This window comes from Molothrus aeneus, chromosome 1 (genome assembly GCF_037042795.1).
Source record: "Molothrus aeneus isolate 106 chromosome 1, BPBGC_Maene_1.0, whole genome shotgun sequence".
Taxonomy (NCBI): domain Eukaryota; kingdom Metazoa; phylum Chordata; class Aves; order Passeriformes; family Icteridae; genus Molothrus; species Molothrus aeneus.
The window spans coordinates 102,055,785-102,079,803 of record NC_089646.1 but is presented as its reverse complement, the minus strand read 5'-3'; the positions used below and the strand labels follow the sequence as shown (position 1 = coordinate 102,079,803).

Below are 24,019 nucleotides of genomic sequence, written 5' to 3'. Positions count from 1 at the left end.
CTCTGTGCATTGGATATTTTGAACTGCTGAGGTATAGTGAATATTACAGAAGTCTTGAAGGAGGGAATTTCTTGAAAGCACATGATGGAGTGTAGGTAGTGCAGAAAAAGTTATGTGCAAGTTTGTGAATGCTCAGTTCCAGCACTAGCAAATACATTCTACAGGCTGCTGCTTGTATTAGGATACAAAGAGGCAAAAATTATCTATTCAAGTGAAGGCTGTGGATCAAAAGTCAGCAAGGAACTCTGTCTTTCACAGAGGGCGTTATATTCAGGAACTGAAGAAGTACCTGCCACTGCAGGACTCGCACAGGAGCTAGGTCAGGATGCTCATCTGTTTACAACAACAGCTGGACTAACACAATATTGTATCCCCCTACTGGGGATCAGCAAAGCACTGAATGAATTGTATTAGGTTAAGCTTGTGAAAACCTTTCCTTTTGATTCTGCAGTACACCACTACATATATTTAATTATATGCTTGCATATGAACATGCATTTTTATAATACATGCAATATATACAATACCTTTACGTATACCTAAATAGAAAATTTGCTAAAGATCCCTTTAAAATGTGCTAAACATCGCTTTTAAGGGATGTTTCAGAGAACTTTAAATTATTTATTTTTATGACATTTTATGGCCTTATACTGGTAAAGCCAAATGATAGAATGGTTTGAGTTGGAAGGGACATTAAATATCTCTAGGTCAAAACCCCATTCCATGGTCAGGGATACCTTCCAGTAGATCAGGTTGCTAAAAGCCCCATCGAGCCTGGCCTCACAGGACCATGCCTGTCACAAGCTTCCTTCTTTTGATGGAAATCCAGCAGACAATTTGCCCTCAAATGCCTTCAGTTTCTGGCTAGTGAGACAGGGATCTGTATAAAGACCTAAATACCTTAAAGGAAAAATATCCCCTGTATTCAAAACTGTCACATTTGCTATTGCTTTATATTAACTTGAGCCTATGCAAGCACAGAACTAGCTTCTTAGATGCTGTAGAGATCCATGGATATGCTTCCTCCACTGGGACTTGCAAGACAAATTTTCTAACCCCATAGTGCAAGTACCAAGGTATTTCACACAGCAGACACCTGTTCCATACCCAGATCAGCCTCAGGTAGTGATGCACTCTGGGGCTAGGGATTTTCTCTTTGTGTAAGGAAATGCTTATGTGGCAGATAGACTTCTAAAGAAAGACATTTGTCTGGCCATGCTTGAGGACTTTGAGAATATCATAGCAAACCTCATGGACAGAGGCTAATGTATCTTAACAGACACATCTGCCATACTTCTCTGTAATTCATCATATTCCTCATGCTTATAACACCTCAGAAAATATGGTAAAAATCTGGTGTGGGCAAAACCATCTCAAAATAAATTTGCATTAGTTTAACACTGCCTCTTGTTTTGGTTTGTGAAAGCGAGGGATTCTGGGCACCTACAGTGCATACTATGCCTGGGAGTTGAGGCTCTACTTAAACCTGACAGCTATGGGATAAGAAGGTGTTTTCTTTCATCATTAGCCAGCCTTTTCTAAAATGGTAATTAGTTTCAGGAAGAGAATTTCAAAATCTGTCATGGATGTGTTCCTGTGAAAAGCTTTCATGTTCATGTTGTCTGGCACTACACATCACACAGCTACCTCCTCCTGAGTAGGTCCCAGTGTCATCTGTTTAGTTCTTTAATTCAGATCATAGGATAATATGATGGGGGCAAAGAGGAAAAAAGAAAAGCTGTTGAGACAAAGGGGAATTGCAATGTCAAATGCAAAATATATGTTTTACAATATGTTATTCTTCTGCCTTGTGCAGTATCTTTAATACGCATCTACACACCACTATGGAGAAAACACTCTGAGCCCAATACGATACACACACCTTTCATTCATCTACACAGGTTCCTTTAACATTTTAGATTTTGAAACAAGATCAGGTATGTATATTAATTTGCATACAAAAGAACCCAGGTACTCCTGTTTAAATGTAGATCTGGGGTGGTTTAGCCTGGAGAAATGGAGGCTCAGAGGAGCCCTTGTCATTCTCTACAACTCCCTGCAGTGGGTTGAGGTGGGCCTCTTCTCCCAGGCAACAGCACAAGAGGACACAGCCTCAAGCTGTGCCAGGGGAGGTTCAGGTTCATCAGGAAGAATTTCTTCACTGAAGGGGTGGTGAGGCATTGAAATGGCTGCTCAGGAAAGGGGTGGAGTCACCATCCCAGGAAGTGTTGAAGAAACAACAGGATGTGGCGCTTAGTGCTGTGTTTTAATTGACGGGGTGATGGTCAGTCAAAGCTTGGACTTGATGGTCTTGGAGGTCTTTTCTGACCTTAATGATTCTGTGAATCTAAATAAAATGGCATATATGGTAAAAAAAGAGAAAGTGTGGATTCTGTGTAAATTTTCATTTCATGTTCTTCAAACAGGGTTAGCTAAGAGAATGAAGTTTCTTTTTGGGAGAAAGTATTCTCAGGCAAAAGGAAAGGTCAGGTGTGTAATTTACCTGTGACCATACATTTCAGGAAAGGATTTCTTCAAAGACTTCAAATACATAATTTCAGCAAATTTGAAATACTGTCATAGAAGCCTGTAAAGTAGTGTAATGCCATTTTACATTTATGTACAATTAATATAGCAGAAATTAGTGCAAATAAAACATAATAGAAAATTGAAGATTTCATTTTCATTTAAATAAGAACACATTATTAATACCATTTTAGAGAATGAAAACATAATTTGTCTTTTTTCGGGGAAGATTTTTACATTCTCATTATGCAGTTCAATGTGAATATAAGTAGCTCTCTAATGAAAAAGCTTTATTGGTAAAAATATTTGCACAAGCTTCAGTCCTTATGTTACAAGGGTGGATAAGTGCAAGCAGCAGAAAATTATGCTGAAAGAATGAAATAATTAACTAAAAGGAATTTATATCGATCATATTTAATTATCTGAGTGTTTGTAATCTTGCTAGTATTATTCTGTATTGGTTCTGACAGCATCTTACATGTAGGACTATTCAAAGAAAAGGCTCAATTGAGGATTGTGTTCAAATCTGTAATGCTTTAAATCCCCATGTCTTCCTTTTTATGAAAAAGCCCTATTACTAGAACACTTAATGGGAATTCTGGAATAATTTGGATCCAAAGGGAACTTTAGAGATCATTTTTTCTAACCTCCTGTTCGAAGCAGGCTTAGAACAAATCAAGTTGCTCAGGACATTGTCCAGCAGGATATGAGTATTTCCAAAGATTGAGATCCCATCTTTCTGAGCACCTGCTCCACTGTTTCACTATTGCAATGATGACAAAAACTTTATTAAGCTCTAACAGGAATTTCCTAAATTGCAGGTCATGTCCAGTGTGTCTTGTCCTTTCACCTTGTTCCTGGAGTCTAGTTCTGACTCCTTCATATGCTCCCATAGGTTGTTAAAATAACATTAAAATCCCATGTGAGCTTTTTCTTATCCAGGCTGAGCTAGCACAGCTCTCTCAGTTTCTTCTTGTCCAGGATTTGTCTACTGAGAGAAGTCCAGGCTGAATTCCCTGCTCAGTTATGTAACATTTAAAAGTCCATTACCTTTTCTGTCAAAAAGGTCTTCAAGTGTTGCAGCTGGGCTACTAGGTTCTTCCCTCCGCTCATAAACTTTGGCCTCCTCCATTCTAAGTGGCACCCTGATCCTCATCCTGCATATAATTCTACATGGCTGCTCTAATCACTTAAGTAAATAAGTCTTTAGTGAAATGAACAGATTCATAAGCATTTGCCTTGTAATTAATTTGTGGGGAAAAAAACAAGTTTTAATATTCTGTATGTTTTTCCTATGCTCCCCTATAATTCAGGAGAACCTATAAGTCAGTTAAACACTGTGTCTACTATTTCCTTTTTTAATTTGAGGATCATAAGAAGCAAACCACAAATAAAAATTCATATTGCAAAATTGTTAAATCTTGTAACAAATTGAGAGAATTTGTGACTTTTCATTTTTCCTCCCTTAGTTTAGCTGAGAAGAAAGGGACAATTTATTGCCCAGTTCGTTACTTACAGTATTCAAGATTGTGGTCAAGATTAGATAATAGTAAATTATGGGAAATATTGCTGCTTACATCTCATTACTGTTTTATTCCCTTGGGGAGGCAGAAGGTTGTTGAATTTTTTTTAATTGTGTGGGTGCATTTTTTGAAGACCAAGGCCAGTGACTAAATTGAGCCCAAAATAGTGCAGCCAGCAGCTTTGCAAAGAGTTCTGCCAGAGCGTCTCCAATTGCCTTTTACTGCCATAGACTAGAGCCTTCCCTGAAGAACTTATCAATCCCATTAGAATGCATTGAGGTCCTCTTGGGTGGACATGCAAGAACTAAAGTGTAAGCACAAATTTAACTTTCTCTGAGAGCTAAGACAAGAGTCAGCCCATTTCAAATAAGTGTTGCTACGTTAATCTGGTGCACCAAGGCATAGCTCCATTTTTTGCAGTCAGTCAGTCAGTCACCAGTGTTCCTCCTCTGCATCAGCAAGGTCTCTCAGTGCAGTGCCTCCTTTGACCTGGGGTGTTCTTGGGTTTGATGCTATAACCCTCACTTGCAGAAGCTCAGATAACCTGATGGTGGAGTTCATACAAAGCTAAAAACTGAGAAAGAAGTAAGCAGAGTTTTTTATGATGTCACTGTAAGCAAATCTCAAAGCATGTGCTGGATACTTGAATTCAAGAAAGAAAACTTAGGAGCAAAAGTAGATGAGGTATGTGTCTCTGACTTCAGCTGTACCTTACTTTTCCTTCATCTTTTCCTTCTCATTTGCCATTCATCTACATATTCTCAGATACTGTTTCTCAAGTTATGCCATACTTTTTCTGTGAGCTACAAGTGATACTGGGATCTTTTCAAATAACTCTTCCTTTTGGCTCTGATCTCTTGTGGTGCCAACAAACCAATCTACTGGTAACAAAAAAGTGCAAAACGACTGCTGAAGTTCCTACATGCAGTGAGTAAAAAGCTAAGTTAAAGAACCACAGAAATCAAAACTGATTCTTTTCATTCTAATAAAAATCAAAACCATTTTTGTTAACCTCCACCTTACTGTAAAACATTTGCACTCTTTTGCACTCAATTCCCTTAGCTCTGTAAGTCAAAGGAATCCTTCCCCCCACAGCTTTACTTGTATTCTTTTCTCCTCCCTTTACAGTCACTCCTGGTAGTGTTGGAATGTCTTCTTGGTCTGAAAGTTCATCCAGTGTCTCTGTGGCCAAAAAATGAAAGCCACAGTGAATGAAAGGGATGAAAATTAAATTCTGTGATATCAAGAACATTGTTTCCAGAACTTGAGCATCATCACAGCATTTTCCTAAAGTTTGTTCTGTTTTCTTTATCAGAGAATGCAAGAGTATGATGAAAATGAAATTAATAATGTTAGCATTTGCTTTGAAGCAGGAAGCTGATAATTAGAACAAAGAGAAGGCACCTAAAAGAAATTATAATAAACCACCTCTTTGTATGTGAGGTAAAAAGGCTTATGCACCTTTGGCTATATTAAAATATTCACTTAATCTTGAAATCAATCTTCCTATGTCAATGCAAAATAGATGTTAAACTTCTTAGGACAAAGAATAATTTTATCATCTAATAGAGGATTGCATACTAAGAGATCATGAGCAGGGAACTACACTATTCAGTGTTATCCTCCCACCTTTTGCTTTTTTATAATTCTCCTAATAATTATTTTTCCTGAGGTTCTTCTCTAGAAATGCTAGTCCTTGAAGTGGGGACAGCTTATAAAGTATTTTATTAAGTGTTCGCTAGTTCTTGCTGCAAAGTGTAGTGCCTTTAAAAATATTTCTCCAAACCTTATTTCTTGTCTGATAGAATACTGACAGAACAGTTTCATGTCACTGTGAAATTGTAGTCTTGAGCACATTGCATTTCAATATAAGACACATAAGTGTTAAATTGAATAACAGAAGTTCAGGTGACTTTACTATCACTAATGCCATACTGTTTCTATTTCATTTCCTTATTTCATTTCAATTGCTTCATATTTGTGGCTCAGTCCATTTGGGAGAGATAGAAAGGGTTCTGTGCAGAGTGTTGCTTATTGATAAGAGGTGTAAAGTAGACTAAAATACTAATTACTTGTAGTTATAGTTATTTAATAACACCTAAGGAAAGTTACCATTTTGATTGAATTTGATTTGCTATTCAGGTTCTGAAAACTTGTTTTCTGTAAGGACTTTTTAACAATAAAAAGCAACATAAAGAGTACAAATGAGGCATTGGGGATTCAAAGTATCCCCAAATAAAGAAAAAAAAATTCTAAAAATACAAAGTAATATTTTGAATTTTCTAATGCAGATTAGAATAATACCCAGTGTTACCAAATGTGTACCAGCTCACACACATGTAATTCTCACAATGATATGTGATGTGTGGGTTTGTCTCTGCCTTAGAGAACCCATTGTTGAAGACAGGAAAGCAATCACAGTTATTGAGAAGAATTGTTTTGTTGTTCAAGAAAAAATAATTTCAGCATAAGTTGGAAAAATGTATAAAAAACTCAATAAACAAGGAACAAGTCTGTTATCTTTGCACTTTTTTACCCACTTCCTGTGGAGAGCTTTTATCACATTGCATCTTCATGCTGAATGTTGCTGAATCAGTTACGCTTATTAAATTATTTCAGCTTGAATCAGATTTCCAAAAATTAGATATGAGTTTTCTTTTAGCATATCCTAGGCAGCCAAAATAGATGGGCAAAGTAATGAATTTAATTTATATACAAAAATTACTACTACTACTAATAATAATAACAAAGTTGATTAACACAGCTGGTATTGTAAGTAGACTAAAAAAATCAAAAAAGTGAGTAACTCTGAGTGTTAAAAAAGCAAATAATATATTCAAATCCTTTTTCCTGCATTATCTGTTGAAGAGATTGTTAATAAAAAATTTGTGGAATCAAATTTTGGAAAAAAAGTCCACACTGTGTCTGTGATAGTGGCCAGTGACAGACCTTCAGCTAAATGCAGAAGCAGAGTGAAGGAAAGGTAATGCATTCACTGTCCTCCACTCAGGCCTTAATCAGATTTTCTTTTACCAATACTAACTTTCGATATCTCATGAGTCCTAGTGCTGATGTGTTACAATATTTTCATAGAATATCCTGATGTGAAAGGGACCCACAAGGATCATTGAGTCCAACTCCTGGCCCTGCATGGGACGCCCCGAGTCACACGTGTACCTGAGAGCATTGTCCAAACACTTCCTGAACTCTGCCAGGATGGTGCTGTGACCACTTCCCTAGGGAACCTCTTCCAGTGCCCAAGCACCCACTGGAAGAACCTTTTTCTGATGTCCTACCCAAACCTCCCCTGGCACAGATTCAGGCCATTCCTTTGGGTGCTGTCACTGATCAGCACAGAAAAGAGATCAGTGCCTGCCCCTTCCCTTCCCCTCATGAGGAAGTTGCAGAACCCAATGAGGTCTGTCCTTAGTCTCTCCTTCTACAGGCTGAACAGACCAGGTGACCTCAGGCATTCCTCACACAGCTTCCCCTCAAGGCCCTTCATCTTTGTTGTCCTCCTTTGGACACTTTCTAATAGCTTAATGTCTTTTTTATATTGTGGTGCCCAAAAATGCACATGACATTCAAGGCAAGACAGAGCAGAGCCTTTTCTGGGTTTTGTGAAAATATTTACTCTTATATTTAAAAAAATCCATATACTCTGCTTCTGGCTCTTCCATTGTTGAGAAATACACATTCTTTATTAATCTATTAGTTTTCTTCGTGTTTATTATATATTTCTATCATATTCTCAGTTCAACTGCCTCCTTTTTAAACTAGGGGCTCCTTACTATGGAAGGATTACTGCTCTTCTGGTAGGATCTGCCCCTTTGATCTACCTATCATCTCTCTGTATATGTTCTCTACTCTGTGAAAATCTTTGGATAGGCATGTGTCAAAACTGCATGCAGTATTCAAAATATGGAAGCTCCATAGATCTATACAATCGTTTACTCACATTTTCCAATTTGTTCTCTATGCCTTACATAGTCGTTTCTGACTTCCTTTTGCCTTTTTGATTATACATAGTGCTAAATTTCTTGTCTTCAAAGAATCAGTGACTATCAGATTTCTTTCTTCTGTATTTTATGAGGTCATTTAGATGCAATATTGTGTGTGTATAATTATGATTATTTTTCCCATATGCATGCCTTTGTATCTTTCAACACTGAATTTCGCCCTCAGTGAATATCCAATCATTCTGCCTCATGAGATAAATTTGTAACTTTTTAACCCTATTTCTAATTATTACTACAATTTAAAAATTGTGTTTTGTTGAAGAAGATTCTGGGCGTTTTCTAGGTTAGTGTGTATATGGTAAATAGTGCAAATAACAACATGCACTTATGTAGGATAGCCACTAGTAATGTGAAAAAATGACCACTTAACCCTACCCTTGGTATCACATCTTTCTAACCAGCTGCTAAAGCATTTTATTAAAGGAGCATTCTTATTGTAGTTTAGATTCCTTTAGAGGTTTGGTGAGCAAACTGTTAAAAGGCTTTTGCAACTGTTAAGTGCACTGCACTATTGGGTGCCCCAATCCTTTCTTCATCTGAACCTTTTCTGTGATTTGTCCACAAGCAGAGAAGTAAAGTTTGAAACAATAAGTATGTAAGAAGCAGCTATTTTATCTTGCGTTACAGTAAGTGCAATAGATCAGTGCATTAATTAAAATAAAAAAATCAGCCCAATTCCTTAAGCAGCACAATTACAAATTTCATCTCACTTTGTTTAATAATATCTTGGTGATGGTAGTGTGTTGTTGGAGCTGTGTAAAGTGCCAGCATCTTATTTCTCCTTTATTTGCCTGGTGAGCAGGGAGGCATACTGATACAGAAAGGAGAGGACCACTCGGTGTGGAATGGGGAAGCAGGAAGTTTTTGTTAGATTCAAATTAATAAGCTTTTCTCATTGTTCCTAAGTTAAAATGGAAAGCACATTTTTGGCAGGGCCTGATTTCATTACTCAGTCACAATTTAAAAAAAAAAAATTATTTTTACATTGTTACATTCCTCTAACTATGGCAGTGTCCCATTGTGCCTCATTCTTTGTGCCCCGTGGTTTTTAAACAGGCAGAGAAAAGGCAGGCTAGGTCCAAAAGATTTTGGTATTTAAGTCAAGACAGGACAGAGAAAAGGGATGCAGGAAAATAGGTGGAAAATGAGCTAGACAGGCTGACAATGTAGTAGCAACTTAGCAGTTATTGGAGTTGGTTTCTGGGAGGGTTTGAGGGAGAAGTCACTGGGAAGGAGGATCTTGAGAGAGATACTGAGTAAGGCTTGCACAGGTTTTACAGAGTTGCCTTTCAACAAGGAGGCACTGTACAGGAGAAGATGCATCCATCATTGGAGAGTTTCGTCATGGTGGATAAAATGGGAACAGATTTTGATTAGCTGTTTAACTTATTACTTTCCTGGACTGTCTTTATTAATATTTGTAACAGAACAGAGTAAATGATACACAAAATCCTGCACAGTTTTGCAGGGGAAGTCTGTATTTTGTCTGCTTTGCATTTTAATATATTTTAACCATTGCACCAGTTCACTTATTTCTATTTCTTGTGCCTTGAAATTCCAACAGTTCTTAGCTGGTCTTGAGATTTTTCTGACTATCAGGCTCCTCTTACCTGGGGCTGATATAGTACATTCTCTTTCCTCATATAGTAATAGTAACACTATTTGTGTGATAAGCTGGTCTTTTTGCTTTCCCTACAAAAATAATTTCATCCTAGGTAATCATCCTGGGAGCTTCCATCTGTTTCATGTTTTCCCTTTGATTGTAGATATATCTTCCTTTAAGAAGGATGCAACATCAGATAGTAGCTATGAAGTGTCTTTTCCATGAGTGAGGATGATCAAATATTTAAACCTTTTTTTTCCCCCCAAATTTACTTCAAATATAAGAGTATGAGGGGTGGTGGAGATGTGAGGTGCCACGGTTTTGAGTTTCTTAAATCTTGTATAGCTAGACCCTCTTGGGGATTGAGAGATCCAAGGAATGGATGAGATGCAGAGACTGCAGCACTGCAACACTTTCAGGAAAATCTGAAAACTGCAGATGCTAGAAATGTTATATTCAGCTAAAGTTTACTTGATTGAGTCCAGTGGGTGTTTTTGTTCACAGTACAGAAGCCTGGCTGGTATTGCTCTCTTCCTGTAAGTTGTTTCAGATTTGGACTTTTCCCACAAGACCTATTTCCAGAATTAGATTCAGATTGAGAAGTACTGTACAGTACATTGTTACTGTCTTAAAAAATAAATCTGCTTTAGCTTGATCATGGGACCCAAGGATTGGAAGGGGAGTCATGCATGACTGCCATCTAAATATACTGCCATCTAAGGGTGAAAGAGGAAAAAAAAATCCATTTCATGTTACCACTTTGATAGGCCTGTCCTTACAAAGGACTTCCATTAAGTTACTCATGTATAAGGTGATAAGTCTCAGATTCTACTTTGAATAATATATTAGTTATTCATTACAATTAGATATGAAGGAGGGGAGACATTGAAGGATGCAAAGATCTAGGAGTTTTGTTTTACTTATGGTACTCAAATGAAATTTAACTATCTCTGATATGAAAGAGTTCAGACCATGCTCCCTTATGCATTTATGCACTATGGAGTAATTAAGAACCAGTTTTATTACCAAGTTTACAGAGTAAGCAGAGGCTGAAGCAAACACAGTGACTCCTGAGCTAGGATGGGCAAAGGCATAACACTGCTTGTGCAAGTGCTGCAGCAGGTCTTTAAGGCAGTGTACTTCATTCCCTTTCAGTCATGGGGACATGCCCTTGGGAATGGGGTGGCAATCTGTCAGCTTATTCAGGGCCAAATGTGACCCTTTATACTTTTCTGTCCAGTGACCCAATACCATGCCTGCACTTACTATTCCTGCTTTTATTGTTAGCGAGCCTTAATTTCAAAGACATTTTGAGCTTTATTCATGGATTAAGATACTGCTGAGCTTGGTACAGAACTACATCAACAGCAGTACTACATTGGTACAGAACACATCAACAGCTCCTGCCCAAATGGCTTCTCATGTAGGTGAAAGGTAGCAGGTGGATAGATGGAGAGCATGAGGAGGCTGAGGCAGTGGTGATTTGGAGTGGAAGAGTGAGATCAGTTGGGAGAGTTACAGAAAGCCCCTCCGGTGTAGCATGAGAGAAGACAAATGTTTGAAAATCTAGGGGAGGCTGGTGTAAAATTTTGTCTGTGGTGGGAACTGTCTTTTCATACTGAATAAAAGTTAACAAACAGAAAGGCTTTGAAAGTTAGTACAAGTTGGTTGTGCTTGATACATTTGACCTCTAGAAGCAGAAGGAACCTAGGTGAGATAATAAGCTCCTGAAACTTCTAGTTGAAGATATGCAAAAGATCGTTCTGGCAGATGAATATGAACTGGTTCATTGTGTTTTCTGCAGAGGAAAAGTCATTAAATTAACAGACAGGACAAGTAAAGTCTGTGGAGCAGCTGTAGGTTTTTTAAACCCATACCTTGAAGTTACGCTACAGAAGGAATCTGGAAAATTGAAATTAAGGCAAAGACAAGAGCTTGGAGAAAGGCTTGGTCTCAAACAGAGTCATGGGCCAGGGAAACAAGCCAAATAGTCCCAGGATCTGCTATCATCAGGATCACAAATGCCTCACAGAGGCTGAAGGAAAAATCAAGAGTTTTGGACATGTTGTTTTGTGATATAGCTAAGCATTTCTCAGGGAGAGACAGTGAGACTTTAGACTGAAGCAGACAGATCTGGAAAAAAAAAGAGGTATAGGCATCCAAGGCAATTCTGTAGTTTAATGAATCACTATTGTAGTATCAGATTTAAGATCTTGTCTCTGACAGGCCATTCCTGCTGAGAAGCAACAAACTCATGTGACTAATTCTCCTGAAATCAGGAGTGACAGAAAATAGTCTTTAGGAATACAAGTCAATTTGAAATGTCTCTTGAGTGTGCAGTGTGTATTCAGAGCTCCAACACAGACTATACAGTATTATATAAACTAGATTCTTGTTTTACACAGAATAAAACCTCTCCAGACTCTTCTATGCACATGAACACTGGTACTGATTTGTCAGTTCCACTGAAATCTCTCTTTTCATTTTTATTTATATGTTTAATCAGATGTAGCCTCTGATAGTGTAGTTCACATCACTTCATATCCAAGTAATCTTGTTTAATTCAGTGGTGGTCCCCAAGGATTAAGGTGCTGTTGACCATGTGTCAGTGGACTGGCAACTATCCCTTGATTATCAGACTGAAAGAGATGAGAGTAAAATACATTTAAAGTTCCAGAAATGCAGAAAAAAATGTAAATGTTAATTAATAATATAGTCACAAACTACAGTACTGATGTAAACAACATGAAAACTATGTCTGCTTACTGAGAGTTGTTTTTCTCCTTTTTTTTCCTCATCATTCATTTCTTAAGAAAATTGGCTAAGAAGCGGAAAGAGACATTGAGTAGTACTCGGCAGGAAATGACAGTGATGGTGAATTCAATGGATAAAAGCTACACTGAGCAAGGCACCAACTGTGATGAAGCTTTCTCTTTCATGGACACGCACAATCTAAATGGGAGATGTAAGTTTTTTCTTTTCTTTTCTTTCATTTTCTTTTTCTTTTTTTTTTTGAAGGTGAAAGGAAGGTGCAAATGGTTTTTAAAATATTCCTCATTACTCAGTCATGGAAAATCCATGAGACCGAGAGTTTCCCACTGTGCAGCACATTATGGTGTCTATTCAAATGAGCAAGACAGTCAGACATCAAGTATAGACTTCTTTAAAAATAATAAGGATAATTGAACTTTTTTCTGTCCATCCTTTTCTTCTGCAGAAGAACAGTGACATTACTGAAACAGTAGTTTTACCTTTCTCCAGTCTCCATTATGTTGAAAATTTTATATCTTTCATGCTGTCCCACATCCCTCAAATGCTTCCCTTGTTCATGTTTTTTTTGACAGTACAAATTTATTTTTGAATGTAATAACTTAATAATGATAATCTGATTGTCTTATTATTTGCAATTCTAGATTATGCTCTTTCTGTTGCTTGTGCAAAGGAAGAATCAGTGGATTTGTCTGTTCTGCAATTTCATAAGATATTCTCTAATATCCTGGGCCTTCTTGGATCTACCCTGAAAATAAATAAGATTTGAGTTATAAAATTTCTTGTATTAGAATTTTAGTCAAGGTCTCACTCCTGTCGGAGGGTTGGCACTAAGCAGAAACCATGAAAAAATAATGCTTTTTTATAATTGTTTAAAAGACTTACTAGGTTCAAAAAGTTGTTGGTTTGGTTTTTTTTATTTTGGTTCTTAAGGAACCTCAGGGATTTTGTATGCCATTGGTTTTTTTAACATCTTCGTAATTTGTCAAAGATTAAATTTTTTTCAAGTACTAACAGTATGCGAGGCCCAACTCTCACTCTTTAATAATATGCTTAAGAATTTATCTTTGATGAGCTCAGTTGTACAAATGTGACAGTGTTCACAAGGGTTCCTGGATGAGGGAAGAGACAAAAATATTGACTCCATGTTCAGAAGGCTTGATTTATTATGTTATGATATATATATTACATTATAACTATACTAAAAAAGAATAGAAGGAAAGGTTTCCTCTCAGAAGGCTAGCTAAGAATAGAAAGGAATAAAAAAACAAACGTCTATGGCTCGGACAGAGAGAGAGAGCCAGCTCTGCCGTGAGTGGTCACTAAATCTAAACATCTACACGAGACCAATCACGGATCCACCTGTTGCATTCCACAGCAGCTGATAACCATTGTTTACATTTTGTTTCTGAGGCCTCAGCTTCTTAGAAGGGAAAAAATCCTAAGAAAGGATTTTCACAAAAGATGTCTACTCCAGTACAAACACTCTGTGAGGTTTATACAGTGAGACTTTTCTCAGCAGCATTAGGCTCAGAATTTGCAATGTTAATTTGCATTTGACTTACTTTTGAAATTGGTTTGAAATAGATGTTTCAAATCAGACCTGCCTTTCTGGTGAGAATATACCCCTGCAGTTAATGAGATTGCTTATTTCTGTGAAGAGATCAAGAGGTTTTTACTTCGTCTTCCATCATCATGGTACAGTTTTCCAGTGGTGCTACTGAATGGTCATAACTACAAATGAAACTGCGATGAGTTCCTGGGACTAAATCCTCCTCATGTTGAACCACCTCAGACCTCTTTGAAATTGTTGCCGTATATACTGCTCCCGTTTTTATACTGCTCAAGGGCTAGAACCTCTAATTAGACTTTCCATAAGAAACATGGTCACCAGAAGGTGCAGCCTGACAGTCTTCAGGAATAATCTTTGTGTAAGACCTTGTACACAAGAGGTTTAGAGCATTCCTACTTCCTATGAAAGTTCATTACCCTGCCTGCATTCTCACCTAGCAAGTTTTATTACCTGCAGCAGCCCTGACATCCACTAATCTCTGAATCCATACCCAGAAGAAGTATCACCCTGTTCTGACTGTCAAGGAAATGTAATCTCCTCATTCTGGAGGAACCAAAGGGGCATGGTCTCAGATATAATAATTGATAGGATAAAGGATAAATATCTGCATTATTTAAACCAGTTTTGAGATATTCCCATATTAACAAGGGCTAGTAACTGTTTGCCCTGGAAGATGAACTGGAAAAAAGATGGATGAAAGCCAGCAGGAGTAATCTCACTACTCATCCAGCAGATCCTGTCTTCCTCAACTCTGTTTTGTTTCACAAATTCCTGTTAGTCTGTTTACAGGTATCCAGAATATGCTTACATTCCCTGGTCACTGACTTTGAGATGTGTGGACAAGCAGCTAAGGTGGAATTTGCAAGGAGCTTTGCTTAAAAGCCTCTAATGACTCCTTAGCTGAACATCCTGCAAAATGTTGTGATTAACTCCTGTTAAATCTATCTGTGTTTACTCTGGTAATTTGCATGATATTTGTATACTAGGGGCAAACTGAACTTAATTTGTCCCCATTGGTCTTTCCCATTGGTTTTACAAATGGTTAAGTGATTAAATACCAATGTGAGCATTGGTCCGTATATCACTCCCTGAAAACCACCTTTAAACAAAGAGTAATATTCAGGGTCTATTAGAATCTCTATGCACACTATCCACCTGTCTAAACAAATCAAATAAAAAAAGGAGAGGAAAAAATAAACTACAGTAGAATATATATTTGCATAAGGTATTTACAGTGTTGTAAGGAAAACTTATTAATGATCAAAGCTTCTGTCAAAAACACCTCTTGTCGATGTGATGTGTTGTTTCAAGCATGAGTATTCAGTCTAATCTAGTGATTTAAGAAGTGTATTTCCCATCAGCAATCAAAATGTTTTCTCCAAGCATTTCTTTTTAGAGAATTGATCAAATTCAGTAAGCTATTTCATTCACTAGACTTGCCTGGTTTTCCCTAGGTCCTGATTCCAGTGCAAGAAACACAGCAGGATGAACTCTAAGTCAAGTCAATGCCATCTGCTTAAGTAGCTGCATATCATATCTCTGTCTATAACCAGCTTTGTTTCTCTTTGCAGCTGTATCTTCACCATCTTCATTTACAATGAAAACTAACACACTGAGCACAACAGTGCCTAATTCTTATTACCCAGGTAACCAGTTTTTTTCTTGTTTTCCACCTTCTATAGACCTTTCCATAATAAAAACATACATATTTATGTAATTATACTTCTTGCCATCAACATTTAATGTATATATAAGAAACATACCATTTGCTAACAGCAGCTTTCTGAAAGAAAACTCGGGAGCATGTATCAATCATTTACTGTTTTCTCTCTTTTTACCTTTCCTGCATTGACCTGCTTATGATGTATGACAGATCCATTTGTGCCAACTGCAATTTTAGGTGAGAACATTTCCCTTTATCAAAGTTCATTGCTGAAGTAATTTCAGATGTTGCAGTTCTTGGGGAGCAGACAACAGTATGCAAAATGCTGGAGCTTTCTGCTAAAGGGAGGGGTGGTAAACTTGGCTACACTGAGGTGCTAAGGGCAGTTATCAGGTTTGATTACTACTGTCATAGTGCAAGTCAGGGGAGAAAAGACAGAAATAATTTTAACAAGTGGATTTGCAAGGAAATGTTTATGCATGTATTTGGAGTGACACAAAAGAATTTGATTATCACAGCAATTGAAATAGTTTTCCTCATTTTTTTTTCTGTTTTAACTCAGAAGTGAAGATGTCACTTCTTAAAAATAACTTTTTTTCCTAGTTAAACTGCTCAGGATACAGAAAATCAGACAAAATACAGTTCAGCCCATCTACCAGCTGTCGTGTCTTCTGACAATTCTGCAGAGTTTCTGATGAGCTTGTCAAAAAGTGAAGTTTCAAAGAGAAGATGGTATTTTGAACAGCAAAATCATAACATGACGCTTAGAGTATATAGTTTATTTGCATCAGGTGTCACAGGGATGAAATAAAACAGTAAAACTGTAGGTTAAAAACATACAGTTAAAATGTAAAGCATTTCCACTTGGAATTTAGGAAAATCTGTTATTGTCCAATGTCAAAAAGAGAGAGGTTTCTGCACAGTGATAAGTAGTAAGCATGAGGTGCTTTTGCATTTTCAGTGCTTAACTCTAACCCCTTCGTGGCTTGTATTCATTTACACCTCCTTCCCGTGCTGACTTTAAACTAAACAGGGGCAGGTTTTAATAGCAATTCAAAGCATAACAGTGCACTGTAGCAGGAAATCAAACTCCTTAAGTGTTAAGCCTATTCATTTACTTGTTTTCCAGTCTATATTTTCACAACAAATATTTTCCTTTCTCCTCTTTTTTCTTCCAGTCACTGTAAAAAATTTAAGACTCCTTATCTGATTCCTGCCCTTGAACTGTAAATTAAAAAGGCTTACATAGACATAGAGTGAAGCATATAAGAAGTAAAAGTTTAGGAAGTAATCTTTTAAATTTGTTATTGTGAAAGTATATTTAGTGCAGTGCACTTCAATGTGATAACTTTGAGAAGGAACTTTGCTGGTTTTATACATTATGTAAATCTGGAAGAAGGTAATGGTAGTGGCTGTAACAATGTAATAATCTGCATGCAAATGAAATTTGCAGTGCCTTTTAACTGCCTGAGATGTTAGATTTTTTTGTGTGCTTTAGCATTCATTCAGCGCTTCATGCAGTAGATGTTCTTTCTGACCTTGTGGGTGGGCAAGGAGAAAAGTACTATTATCAGGAGAAAAACTTTGAGATTTCCTATCTGTATTATTTAGTTAATGCTTTCTTCAGTTATTTTTGTGATCCTTTTCTATATAATAAGATTGGTAAAATTATTTGTTAGCTTTTTTTCCCCCAAGAAATAATCTCTAAGTACTTTAGCTATCAGGCAAACACACACTGGGAAAAATAAATTATTTGATTTTACTAAGTCTGTAAAATCTTTTAATTAGTTAGGTATGTATTTTATGGCCTACTACAGCAAACCCGTGCTTACTTATCTCAGAAAATATTTCAGTTATTTCACTGCATGAAATAAATATTTTTAACCTTACATGTTAAAAATTTAGTACCATTTTATGAACGGTGTTCCATTCAGATTAGATCTCTCTCCCAATATGTGTTTATGACTCTCTGTACAGAAATAGTGTTGTATCTGAGGTAAATCAAATTAACTGCGCTTGAGCTGGTAGGGGAATACAGCTGTTAACAAAGTATGCAGGTTTTTAATTACAAGTAATACCTGCTCTTGCTGTCTTCTACTGTCCAAAGAAGTTGTGTTAAACAGCAGGATCAAGCCTGTAGCTAGAACTAAATGATCTTCTCAGTGTGACCTCCTGGAAAGGGTACAAATCTGGTGAATGGTGTTGAGTTCAGCTTTCAAAATCTGATGGAAAAGCCACAGCACACTTACTGTTTCCAAATATATTATTTAATAAATGTTGTATAGCTCTATGGGAATGGGTAAGTGTACAGTAGGACAACTGCAGCTGTAGGAGTATTTACGCCAGGCAAACTTCCCATTGCCCATGAACACTGCATCTGGAGGAGCTCACCCTTTGAAAAACTCACAGCCTGAAAAGCTCATGCTGCAGTGTTCAGAGGCGAAATAAAAAACTGTAGTATGTGGCTCCTAATGTACTATATAAACCAAGGATTAAAACCACTTTATTTTAAAAAGCTCAAATGATAACTCCTTCTGTATTAAGGCAGCTATAAGAGGTAAAGAAATGGAGAGAGGAAAATTAGTCTAAAACTAGGGAGCTTGCAGGAAAGAGATTCATAATTATTAAAATGATGCTTGCATAGTGCAAGACTTTGATAGCTTTGCCTTCATCTTAGGTACTAACAGTCTGTGTTGCAAAGAATTTTGCAGTTTGCAAAGAAAAAACAAAAAACCTCACGTTTTCTAACCTTTTTCTAAAATTGAAATAAGCAACCCAAAAAATCATTATCAACTTTCTACCTTTTTTTTGTCTTTTGTGTCTTAGCCACCTTGTAGTTTTCAGGTGCCATTTCAGCAGCAACATACTGTACCTACACTTGTATACCACGCTTCATGCCATGCATCCCAAGGTGCTTTGCAGTACAATTTTATACCACATCAGACAAAAGTTGTAAAATTTATGACTAAAAGATTAATCCCTTTCCTCTGCATTAGACCAGATTAGCAGACTGACAGGAAAAGGAGTGAAATGGCCATACCCATAACCATACATTTATCTCTGCTGTTTTTGATTTAGGCGTCAATGCACAGTTCCTGTTGACTGTATGCTTAGTGAGGACGAGATTTCATTTGTCTTAGTGGGAATTGAGAGGGCCTCAAACCATCTTTGAAATACAATTTCTTGAGCTTTCTGGCTTTATTGTCAATTTTCAGTAGTACAACTAAGACAAGAATCTCACCTTTAACAAGGTGTGTTCATATTTTTGGTGTGTATGTGAGAATCTGGGACCTTTTCATATGGAGTATTTGTGGAACCTCCTGCTATATTACATCTAACTTATGAATGTGGAAATATTATTTTAAGGCTTCCCTTTCATATGGCTTATTTTTAAAAGTAATTTTTTTTATAAATACCTTATTTTATAAATATGATACAGATTTAGGTTTGGTTTTTTTCGGTACTCACTCAGGGAGGAATAGCTTGAATAAATCAAAGCATCCTATTAACAATATTGGTTAAAATTAAAAAACTCTAAGATACATAAAATTATTATTTGAGTAAATAGATAAAATATTTGTGATGATTCTTGGACCTTAGAATTTGGGGTGGGTTTTTTTTCTTGTCAAGTCTGAACAAATTTTTAGATTCCATCTATACAGGAAGCAAGTCATATTGCTTCCTTAGGTAGAGTGCTCTTTCACATTTATTTACTTCTAAGTAGAGGTTTTGATCTCAGTTCCATCTGTGTGAATTGACTCACAGTATGACATCTTGGTTTTAGTAAATCTAATTTCTACTGTGAAACTGAGATCAGAATCTGACTCATTTAGGGAATCATTCTGTAAAGACTAAACTAAAAACATTAAATTACCTGTAATTATTAATGTAGTACTGTTGCTTATGCCCTGTTTCCTTTTTCTCCTCCTCTTTTTTTCTCCTGATATGTATCTTCTTAAAAGTGCCAATCAATGGTAAGTTGCCCATTTGCCCCATGGAAGAGATGTGGAGGGTTGGGAGAAGTTTGTGTCTCATAAAAATTTTAACCAGCCCACGGGGGTCTCCTGTTTGTTGGCTTGCATGTCAGTTGACATATAACATTCCATGCCTAATGTGGTGGCTCATGATACACCGTGGTCCTAAAGCATGTTCAGCAGTCAGTCAAGACCTTTTTCCTTACCAGATGATCCTTTGCATTTGTCCTCTTGTAGTTTGTCTCCAAGTGTCATTTTCAGATCTACATTTCCATTGCAGTCCTAGCTTGATGAACCCATAAGCCATTTTGTGCATCTTTTTATTTTGCTCACTCCAAACATTTGCTCTAAATTTGCAGTGTAAAATACAGCACTTCAGTAGTTTATGAAAAATACAAGTCCAGTTTCATTCCATGGGACTTGTTGAAGTTTCAGAATGAAACTTCCATGCAGTTTAAAATGAAATGCCTGTTTTAAAATTTGTTTGCAATCAGCTAGCAACATTTAAAACAATATTAGAGTTTGGACTGCTCTGCAATGCTTCCATTGTAGAACTATGGACTTTGCCTCATTACAATCAGTCTTGCGATTTCCGTGTGTAAACTGCTCATGGATTTACTGTTCTTCTGGTGTAGCCTTCACAGACAGAACCAATGCTGATGGTGTCAGATTTCTGCCATTCCTCTAGAAATCTTTGTAGTTTCTATTTCTTCTAATAAGTGAAAATGAGACAGCATGTGATGAGATACTCTTTTTCTAGATGAAACCCACACGATGGGCAGTGACACAAGCAGCCTGGTCCAATCCCATACCTATAAGAAGCGAGATCCAGTGGATGTGCCCTACCAGACGGGACAGCTCCATCCAGCCATCCGTGTAGCTGACTTGCTGCAGCACATCACCCAGATGAAGTGTGCAGAAGGCTACGGATTTAAAGAGGAGTATGAAGTAAGTGTCCGGTCTAAGGATCTGATCATTATGTCTTCTGGACCACTGGTTGTATGTGTCTGATGCTGAGATTTTACCAGTGTGCACACTTCTTGCATTTTACAAGGGATGGTGTTTTTTTAGAACTTCACATGTTGTCATGCCAACTTCGCGTTATAAAAATTGCTTAAATATATAATTGTTTAAACTGGTGTTTCTATTATTAGATTTCCAAAACCCATGCTTCAGGCCACTTCCAAAGTCACTGATGACATTTTTTCCCCCTGGAACATAGAAAACAATTAATTCCCAGGAGGACCTAATCACTTGTCAACTTTCGTTTGCGTGGCTGACTTAAACAAGTTTGTTCCTGTGAGGTTTTTTTATGCCACTGTTACTTAAAAGTGATGGAATTGAAATTTCTTGTGCTTGGAAAAGATTTGCTCATCAGCCAAAACCTTTTATACCAGCATTAAGCCTAGAGGAAAGCTACAATTAATTTATTTAAAAAAAATAAAATCAAGACCATAAAATGGAATTTATAGTGCAACCAATGACGTGGATTTTTAACTATAGTGGATCAAATGATTCTGCTGAGAAACAATTTCCAGAAAAATCACTTAATTTTCAGCTTACCAAGCTGATGAATGGCATCCCATTACAGACAGTAGGTGTAGTCATGACTAATGCCAGTAGATGCAATACATCAGGGTGCAGTTTGTTAATAGTGGCAGGGAAGGAGGACTTTAAATAGTGAAGCTGGAACTGGAAAACTCCTCTTTATATATGGAAATGGTTATAATCACAATGAACTGTTAACTAGCTATATATTTGAGAGTTTTTTCCATTGAGCTACTGCAGTAATATTGTTTTTTCTCCATATGCAGTGAATGCCCAATATATTCTAGCACTGCAAAGGCTGCAAATCTCTTTGTTTACATTTCTGTCAGACACATACTGTCCTCTTTATAAATTTGAACTAGACAACAAAAGAATTTCTTCCTTATGTATGACCAGAAGGATAAATGTCCAAATGAAAAGGAAGGAATAGTTTGACAGGGGATTTGTTTTGAATGAAGTCTCATAGATGGTTTTTGTTCTAACAAGACAGCAGGATTATATAGTCTCACCAGGGAAAGAGTTTGATTCAGGAATTCACACAGGATTCACTACAAAAATAAATCTATGGAACAGAACAGAAAGTAAACTAGCACATTGCCCATTAGGAGCACTTCAGAGGAGTGCAAGGATACAGAGCACTTGCTGTCATGCATAGTTTTAATTGCTTTAAAATAAAACTTAATAATTAGGGCCACTATTCTCAATAATTTGGGCAATAGTTCACCATCTAAGCACATATATATAGTTTTAAGTCCTATTGGTGTCGTGCAGAAGTTTTTGGTGTAGCACAACTGATGCAAAGGATGAATGTTGAAAAATCGTCTTTGAACAATGGCAGGCTGGTACTTCCCCCCTCACTGCTCAGCTCTGCATTAGGATTTACCCCCTTGGGATACTGAGTGTCTATAACTCCCAATACTCGTGGGCTTGGAGGAGCACCCTTTTTGGCAGGATTCTACCTGTTTGTTCTCCTGGGAGAAGGCTCCTGTTCCCACAAGAAGGATCAGGCCCTTGCTTTTGGCTGGAGAGATCAATACTGTGCCTGTCTGTAGAACAGAGCACATGCAGACATGTCCTTAGGGGCACACCAGTAGCAACTTCACTGCTGCTTTCCCATCTGTTTCTTGGGTGTGGAAAGAACAGGAATGCACTTCTGGGAGCTGTGGATGTAAATGCAGCCCTTCATTTGCGGCCTAGTGATGCAGCCCTTCATTGCAGCGAATGATCAGGATTGCACAGAAATCCTGAAACCTCGGGAAATTTCCACCTAGCTAGTCTGCAGTGGATCTTTGAAATCCTTTCTGTCCCCTGCCAGACCCTTTAGAAAGGAGAGATTTTTGCTTGGTTCCAGTGGTTTTAGATGTTAGACTGGCAGGATATCATTGGCCTGATTTCCCAAGTACCCCTGCACTGATTGTACATTATTTAATCTCTTCCCAAGTACTGCAGCATGGGAGAGCTTTTACTGGTCATGAAGGAGCCTCCTTGCTCATCTTCTTTCTACATTAAAGAAACAAAGTAACTAGAAAGGGGAAAAGTGTTTTCCTCAATTCATCACATCTTCCTCCTTACATATGTCACCTCTTGGTTTTAGACTCAGTACTTTCACAGGGATTTCACTTTATCCTTTCTCAAAAATGTCCATTGTCAAAGGGCCATAAAACCAAGTAACGAGATTATCTGCTCCCTAAACAGATCAATTAGGCTACTAGAGGTTAGCATGGTTTGGCATACCTAGAGCAGAAGCAGATAAATTCATTAAAGTCTTACAATTTCAGATAAGTTTTATTTTTAATGCTGTTTTTGGATCAACTTAAATTGGTGACTCTTCAGTGTAAAGTGGTTCTCTGCCAAATTAAGGCGAGTTGACATAAGACAGTTCCAAATCAATTTCAGAGTGTCTGCGCAGGAGCTTGGACTGGTTTAACAAAATTGATTTGAAAACACACCTTTAATTAAACCAGTGCAACTTTGTGTAGATAAAGCCTTGAAAAATCAATTTCACATTATGTTCCATGACAGGGAGTTCTGAGCTTCTATTATCTCAAAACCAGAGGTTCCTTTGAAAAGCCAAGATTTGCAAAGGGTGTCCTGCTCAGATCAGCCTCACTTACTGTCACTAACAGGGCTGTGTCAATAACAGAATTTTAAAAAAGGTTCCTCCATGTAGCTTTATCTTCAAGGCTTTCCTCCCAATCGTCTGTCTCATCTTCCCTCTCCTCCCCTTCTGTTGAACACATCCTTTCTCAAGGTTTTCTGGCAGTTAACTGTTTAAATCCAGAAATTATTTTATATCATTAAAGCAAAACTATTTAAAATACAGTAATGTTATATACTGTCAAGATAAACTGCACTGCATATGTTCCCTCTGTGCTGCATGGCCTTCATTTTGATGTGTTGCACCAATGTAACTGTACTAATGTCTAAATTATCATAGTCAAATAGATGAATACAGGATCAGGTGCCTGTCAAGGTCAGGAACATGAAATATATTATCTAATGTGTGTTAAACAATTCATTTCAGTTTAGCACTTCAGTTTAGCACCTGTTAGAGATTGGTAAAAGCATTTAAAAATATATTTTAAAATAGCATAAAAAGATGGATAATTTAAAGAGAAGTTGAAGATGAGTGTTGAAAATAATTGGGGATATGAAAGAAATTCTGTCTTAATAGCAGTCTCTTCATTTAAATGGAACTTCAGAAGATTTGCTAATGTAGATATGCTAAGGTAGATGTGGTTATCATCAGTAAAACCTAACTCACTGAAAAAAAATTCATTGGCCAGTGGAATATCTGGGATAAATACAAAAGTATTTTAAG

The 24,019-nt window shown here is 37.1% G+C and overlaps 1 protein-coding gene across 6 annotated transcripts in view; it reads left to right on the top strand.

Moving 5' to 3' along the window:
* PTPRM (protein tyrosine phosphatase receptor type M) overlaps positions 1–24,019 on the top strand; it is a 441,308-nt gene that overhangs the window by 334,324 nt on the left and 82,965 nt on the right. For 2 of the 6 annotated variants that reach the window (XM_066561783.1, XM_066561758.1), the window contains 5 exons: positions 12,485–12,636; positions 15,585–15,659; positions 15,887–15,913; positions 19,639–19,650; positions 20,411–20,598. In XM_066561783.1, the coding sequence (XP_066417880.1) occupies positions 12,485–12,636; positions 15,585–15,659; positions 15,887–15,913; positions 19,639–19,650; positions 20,411–20,598 (454 nt within the window). The remainder of the gene's footprint in view (positions 1–12,484; positions 12,637–15,584; positions 15,660–15,886; positions 15,914–19,638; positions 19,651–20,410; positions 20,599–24,019) is intronic. The other 4 variants (XM_066561798.1, XM_066561765.1, XM_066561791.1 and 1 more) reach the window with 2 other exon arrangements.